The following is a 7,125-nucleotide window of genomic DNA, read 5'->3' on the forward strand; positions in this document are numbered from 1 at the left end:
ACAAATAAAATAGTAAAACGAACTCCATGTATCACCCAGTTTCAACAGTTATCTACTCACAGCCAATGTTATATCGTCCATGGCTGACACTCACCCAAAGCCTAGATTATTTTAAAATAAATCCCAGCTATCATATCATTTCATCTTTAAATATTTCGGAACATATCTTCAAAAGAGAAAGACTTTTTTAGCATAACCATGAAACCATTATTAATCCTAAAAAATAATTTCCTTAATATCATCTAATATATAATTAATGTTCTAATTTTCCTCACTTTCTCATAAAAATTTAATAATTAAATCTACATAAAACAGTATACACACAAGATCCACACATTGCCTTCGGTTGATATGTCTTAAGTCTCTCTCTTTTTTAAAGTCTATTTTAAAGTCTTTAGCTTTCATTCTGAGAGCTTTAGAAACTGATTTTTGGTAAAGTTTAGGCAGGATATCAGACAACAGGTAACCTGTGTATGACAGGAATGTGGTTCTTTTCATTAAAAGTTTAACTTTTTAGAAAAGTATCGCAAGAAAAGTTGGGAGGGTGCTTGTGCCTTTCCCACTCCCCTCATCTTCCCCTGCAGGTGCCTTATCTTTGCCTTTCCCTCTCCTAAGCTCCAATGGCCCTTCTTTTGCTTCTGTAACTTGCTTCCTGAGTCTAGCAGCCCAGCTGGCTCACTCCTACTACCTCTGGAACTTTCTAAAGAAACTTCCTCAAAATTTGAGTTCTTGGGTCTGAAATCTTCCTTGAGGAATTCAAGAACCAAGGTCAAATTTCGCTGCCAACTCCTCAGTAACAGATCAGGACAAGCAAACAGAAGAAAGAAACTTATAGGAAGCAGCGATAATGCAGGAGACGGCAATCAATAAACATGAAACAAGAGCAGGACCCTTCTGGGGGGAAAAAAAGAAAATAGCCTTCAGAGAATGGTCCTGGATATTAAAAGTAAAAACAAAAAATGAGTAGAAGTTTTAAAAAATGAAGTAGAACGTGTCAAAACTGTCATTTGTACTCAAATTAGCCTGACTCCAAAGCCCATAAAAATAAAAGATTAAAAAGATAAAAAGCTGGGGGACAATAGCCCTGTTGTGAAGAGTTTGGTAACACAACTCTTATAATCATGGGGTTTCTGACGCAGCACAGGGAAAGAAAAAGAAAAATACCACAGTAAGTCAGAAGGCTAGGTTTCTACTACCAGGTCTCCTTTTCATTAGCAGAGTGACCTTAGTGCAAACACTCTACCTGACTGAACCTCAGTTTCCGGTAAGGAAACTGTCACCCACTCCACCGGTCTCTTCAGGCTACTGTGAGAATAAAATTTTTTTTTCCTTTTTTTCCCCCCGTTGAGAATAAAATTAAATGCTATTTGGGAAAATGTTCATAACCTGAGGTGACTTGTACTGTTAGTGGTATTATTGGAACTGAATGTAATTAAAAAAACACAAAACAAACAAACAAAAACTGACAAAGAGAACTCTAATCTGTTACCAAATCACTACTCCTCGGATAAGCTAGATATCAAAGACATTCTCAGTAAAAGAGAAAGTGGATTTAGTTATACCAGATGGCTTTCATTCTCACCACTAACTCAATTCTGAAATAATTATATTTCAGTCTAGTAATTATAAGCCAAACTATACAAACATACTCTAAACAAACTGAACAGATGAAAACTCCATGTAAAAAGGTAATAAATGTTGAAGGAAAAGCTTGAAGAGGAAATGGGAATGAAAAGACAAAAGTTAAAATGTTCCTCTTCTAGGACCTGATGAGAGTAAATGTTTCCTATGAAAGTGACTCAAGCCCGGCCGGGTAGCCCAGTTGGTTGAGTGTCATCCTGTACACCAAAAAGGCTGTGGGTTCCATTACGGGTCAGGGCACATACCTAGATTTCAGGTTTGATCCCCAGTAGGGGGCGAGTACAGGAGGCAACCCAACTGATGATTTTCTCTCTCTCTCTCTCTCCCCCTCTCCCTCCCCTCCCCTCCCTCTCTCCCCCCTCCCCCTCCCCCTCCCCCTCCCTCTCTCCCTCTCTCCCTCTCTCCCTCTCTCCCTCTCCCTCTCTCTCTCTCCTTCCTCCTAAAATCAATGAAAAAATATCTTCGGGTGAGGATTAAAAAAAAAAGTGACTTAAATATTTTAAACACTTTTTAAACCAGTCAATACTTTAGGCCTAACGACATGTCTACATTCTGAGCTCCCAAAATGGATGTGATTAGAAAAAGAAGCTAGATTAGGTCAAAAAATAACCATCCACCAGGATATACATTTAAAAAACTCTTTTGGAAGTAAAAAGTTTTATATAGTCATATGTAAAATGTTAGAAAGAACTACCAGTTATCAGAAATAAATGCCAGTAATGACTTAGAGGCCAACAGAAGGAATTTTAGCTCTCGAGACCTCAAAAAAGCTAGAAACCACCTGGCCAGGCATGGCTCAGCAGCTGAGCATCGACCTATGATCCAGGAGATGGTGGTTTGATTCCTGGTCAGGGAACATGCCCAGGTTGCAGGCTCGATCCCCAATGTGGGGCATGCAGGAGGCAGTCGATCAATGACTCTCTCATTGATGTCTCTATCTCTCCCTCTCCCTTACTCTCTCTGAAATCAATAAAGATATATTAAAAAAAGAAAGAAAAGCTAGAAACCTACTCTACAGCTACCAGAAGTAACACTGTTTCCAGTTACAATCAGAAACTATTTATTAAGACATAACAGCAAATTGTACTGTTCTGGGCTCTGTTAAAAAAAAAAAAAAGTGAAGTAGATATGATTCCCATCCTAGAACTTTCCATTTAAATGAGTTTAACAATGACTAGGATGCACAGTTTTAGTTTAAAAAACCTAAGTGTATTTCTAATAGAAAACAGATAGAAAATATAAGCTGTAAAATATACAGTATTTGACCAAAATGAAAATTTAGCATTAACTTTCACCTTGCATCTTTAATTTTTATGTATCTGAGTTTTTTAATTGCTGGTTTAATTTTCTGTGGAAATGTAAAATAAATGGACCCAAATGCCACACTATTGAGGACTTTTTAATCACTCTTTATAATTATTAGTTTTATGACTTTTCAAAAGCAATTTTTTCCTCAATTGCCATTTCCTGCTCCTCTGGCTTTGATGTTTCATAAATTAAGCTGCAAATCTCATTTAGCTCATTTTTGTTTGGCTGAAATGTTAAGGGCCGAGGGAGAGGTTTACTTATAAATCTTATATTTCTCTGAAAACACAACGTGTATTTTCTTTAGTTTTATTTTTTTTTACTCCAAATATATTAAACTTTCATGAAGCACAAAGGAAAATCTACTTAAATTTATTCTCCTTTGTTCAAGGTAAGGAGCAACAGGTGCAGCTTTCCAATTTATTTTTTGACTGTTATCCACCACTAACCATCACCATGTTAAAAACCAATGAACTATCAAAAAGCCAATTTAGTTTATTGTTTAGTATCTTCAACAAATGTTTACCGAGTGGCTACTATGTCCAAGGCACTGCTTTAACTCCTGAGGACACCAAAGTAAACAAATAAAAACCTCTGCCCTCATGGAGTTTATATTCTGTGGGGATGGAGAGAAAAATTAAATTATATATAATGTTGGACAGTAATAAGAGTTATAGAGAAAAATAAAACAGGAAAAGGGTATAAGGAGTGTATTGGGGGTAGAGGTGTTACAATTTTAAGTAGGGTTGTCTGAAAATTCCTCTTTGAAAAGCTGGTATTTCAGTCAAGATTTGCAAGTCATGCAGTTATCACAGGAAGAACATTTCAGAGGAAACATCCGGCATAAAAGCTCAGAAGCAGGAGAATATGTAGCAGGTCTGAAGAACAGTTGTGACCAGAGTAAAGAGATTAAAAGGGGAAAGGGTAGGCAATAATTTTTCTAAATTTCTTTTCTGGCTTTTTACCAAGAGACTGAGGTATGGTTTTTCATTTATTTTGTAGATTTAAGAGCTACCATAGAGATCATCTAGTGACTGCTTGATGAGGTTATCATTTGCTGTGCCATGAACCCCCGTTGGCAGCTGGTAAAGCTCATGAACTCCCTTCTTTTCTTTTAAATATTTTTATTGATTTTTTTAGAGAGAAAGAAAGGGAGAGAGAGAGAAATAAAAACATCGATAGCCTGCCTCCTGCACGCCCCCTAAGGGGGATCCAGCCTTCAACGCAACCAGGACATGTGCTCTGACCAGAAATTGAACCATCAACCTTTTGGTGCGTAGGACAAGGCCCAACCAACTGAGCCACATAGGCCAGGGTATGAACCCCCTTCTTAAAGTAATGCTTTTAAATGCATAAAATAAAATATATAAAATTATATAAGAAACTAATTATATTGAAATAGTCTTATTCACAGAGCTCCAAAGGTTGTGGAGGGTGGCCAAGTTAAGAGCTACTGACTACACACAAGAAAACTTTTCAAGGTGATGGAATATTCTATATCTTGACTGGATTACACAGATATGTGTGTGTGTGTATATATATATATATATATACACATATGTGTATATATATACATACACACACATATATATGTATGCGTGTCAAAACTCATTCATTTACACACTTAAGATCTCTGCATTTCACATTATTATACTTCAATTTTTAAAAAACTTGAGTATTCTAGTCTCCTCTTTATTTTGCAGATGAAGACAAAGATCACTCAGTCAGAGACATGTGGCTTTGAGGACTTGCACTAATCTCATTTAAATATACAGGGCTGCCCTGGCCGGTGTGGCTCAGTTGGTTGGTGCATCATCCCTTACACAGAAAGGTCGAGGGTTCAATTCCCAGTCAGGACAAGTGTGGGAGGCAACCAATGGATGTTCCGCTCTCACACCGATGTTTCTCTTCCCCCACCTCCCTTCCTCTCTCTAAAATCAATGGAAGCATGTCCTTGGGTGAGAATTAAAAAAAAAAAAAAAAAATATATATATATATATATATATAAACCAATGAACTATCAAAAAGCCAATTTAGTTTATTGTTTAGTATCTTCAACAAATGTTTACCAAGTGGCTACTATGTCCAAGGCACTGCTTTAACTCCTGAGGACACCAAAGTAAACAAAATAAAAACCTCTGCCCTCATGGAGTTTATATTCTGTGGGGATATATATATGGCTAGTTTCATCCAAAGATTCTCCCAAAGATCTACCCACTCACAGATATCAATCATTCCTAATTTTAATTTGCCATTATTAAGTATGTCCATTCCAAGTGATCAAACTGGCTTTAAAGCTGGATGGAAAGCCCAAGTGCCACTCAATCCAAACCACATCTCTGCCCCAATGTGGAACGAGTCAAGACAGTGTGTGGCCCCGCCAGGAGTGGCTCAGCAGTTGAGCATCGACCTAGGGTCCAGGAGATCGGGGTTCGATTCCCGGTCAGGGCATATGCCCAGGTGGCGGGCTAGGCAGCCGATAATGACTCTCATCATTGATGTTTCTATCTCTCTCTCTTTCTCTCCCCCTTCCTTTCCTCTCTCTGAAATCAATAAAGATATGTGTTTTTTTAAAAAAAAGACAGTGTGTGGACTAGGAAAAACAGGAGGCTATGTGTGTTGAGGAGGTATAAAGGGAGGGGAGAGGAAGAGTGGAGAAAAAGGAGTAATTTTCTATATTCTTAAAGCTCTTCAGTTAAGAAAATCAGTAGCTTTAATAGCCTAATTTTAACAGACATTATAGTTTTTTCTCCTTACTATGTAAGGTCAATTCTGTTCATCTGCATAGAATGTAATCATCAAGGAAAAATCTCAAATTAATAAATTCTTCTGTTGACTTACCAGATTGGGCACTCTAAGATTTTCTGCATAGCATTAAGGACATTTTGTACTTCTTCAACGCGATCCACACATAAATTCATCTCTTCCTATTACAATGAACTGTAAAGGATAAATAAATCACCTTAAAAGGCTTAAAAAACAACAGCTTAGTTTCATTAAGTGTCATTTTTAAGTAAGAGAAATTTAAGATTGGAGTGCTTTAGAATTATACCAACCATAAAATAGCAAAAGCCTTATTTTTTTAAATTGTAAGTTTTTCATTGTAATTAAGACCACTTTAAATTCTCTATTTTTTCATATATAGCCTCCAATCACTTCCTTTTGGTCTTTTCCTTTCTGCAAGCAAGGGAAAGCCACAGTGGGGTGAATTGGTGGTAGCCTAAGCTTTCTCCAATCATCCTGGCTGTTTTATTTTTCTTGCATAAAACTATAATCAACAAAAACAAAACCAACACCAACGAAGGCTCCCCACCCCTGTCCTTCCCCAGTGTTTTCCACCGGCTTGCACTCATCGCGGGAGCCTCAGGCACATTCATGGCAGCGGCATCTGTGACTAGTAATGCCCCTTCCTCTACTTTCCTCTTGTCTCTCTCGGAAACCCATAAGAATCCAGTTCTTAAGGGCTCTCCCTCCCACAAAACCCTGTCTCCTCCTCTTCCCAGACACATTCCTGCTCCTATTCTTCCTCAGGGTTCCCTTCTCACGTATACCACCCCGTCTTTTTACATTATGGTGTCCCCTCAAAACACATTCCAGCTCCAACCATCAGGATTCCCCTTCAGACACACCCAGCCACCGTCCTTATCCTTGGTGCCTCCCCCTACACCGCAACCCACAAAATGCACACCTCCCCACGATTATCCCATACTCGATATCAGGTTCCACCCTCCCGCCTGCCCTAGCCATACGACACCCATCTTGCTATCCTTCAGACGTCCCTTCCCCCACTCCCTCCACACCCGTTTCTTGCCTGTCCGCCAGAGTACCTCTTGGGCCCCCTGAGCCCTTCCCCAAAGCTCTCTCACCTTTACTCAGATCAGAGTCTGGGCTTTCCCGGCCTAGGGACTCAGTTATCTGAAAGGCCTCCCGGACAGTCCTGGGTCCGGAGAGCTCCGCCAGCTTACGCTGCGCAGTCGCAGTTTCAATTTATCTGAAATTCCCGCGCTTTTCCGTTGCCACGGAAACCGGCCGCTGAGGGTGAGCGAGAGCCTCTCAGAACGCGAGCTCGAAACACGTTACGGAAGGGCGGAGCAGAAAGAGCCAAAAGTCTTTCGGGGTTCGCAATTGGTCAGCCATTCTTTCCCTGTGTTACGTAATTAGTAAGAGACGGAAGAGAAG

The 7,125-nt window shown here is 39.2% G+C and overlaps 1 protein-coding gene across 11 annotated transcripts in view; it reads right to left on the reverse strand.

Annotated features, from left to right (window-relative positions):
• The window catches only part of BRCA1 (BRCA1 DNA repair associated), a 50,544-nt gene extending 43,454 nt beyond the window's left edge, over window positions 1-7,090 (reverse strand). For 6 of the 11 annotated variants that reach the window (XM_081161600.1, XM_081161606.1, XM_081161604.1 and 3 more), the window contains exons 1-2: window positions 6,813-7,090; window positions 5,788-5,886 (exon numbers count right to left, since the gene is read on the reverse strand). In XM_081161600.1, coding sequence (XP_081017726.1) covers window positions 5,788-5,867 — 80 coding nt within the window. In that variant the 5' untranslated portion in view covers window positions 5,868-5,886; window positions 6,813-7,090. The remainder of the gene's footprint in view (window positions 1-5,787; window positions 5,887-6,812) is intronic. The other 5 variants (XM_081161602.1, XM_081161601.1, XM_081161608.1 and 2 more) reach the window with 3 other exon arrangements.
• Window positions 7,091-7,125: the final 35 nt, after the last annotated feature.

The sequence above is a fragment of the Miniopterus schreibersii genome, assembly GCF_964146895.1.
Source record: "Miniopterus schreibersii genome assembly, chromosome: 16".
NCBI classification, from domain to species: Eukaryota; Metazoa; Chordata; class Mammalia; order Chiroptera; family Miniopteridae; genus Miniopterus; species Miniopterus schreibersii.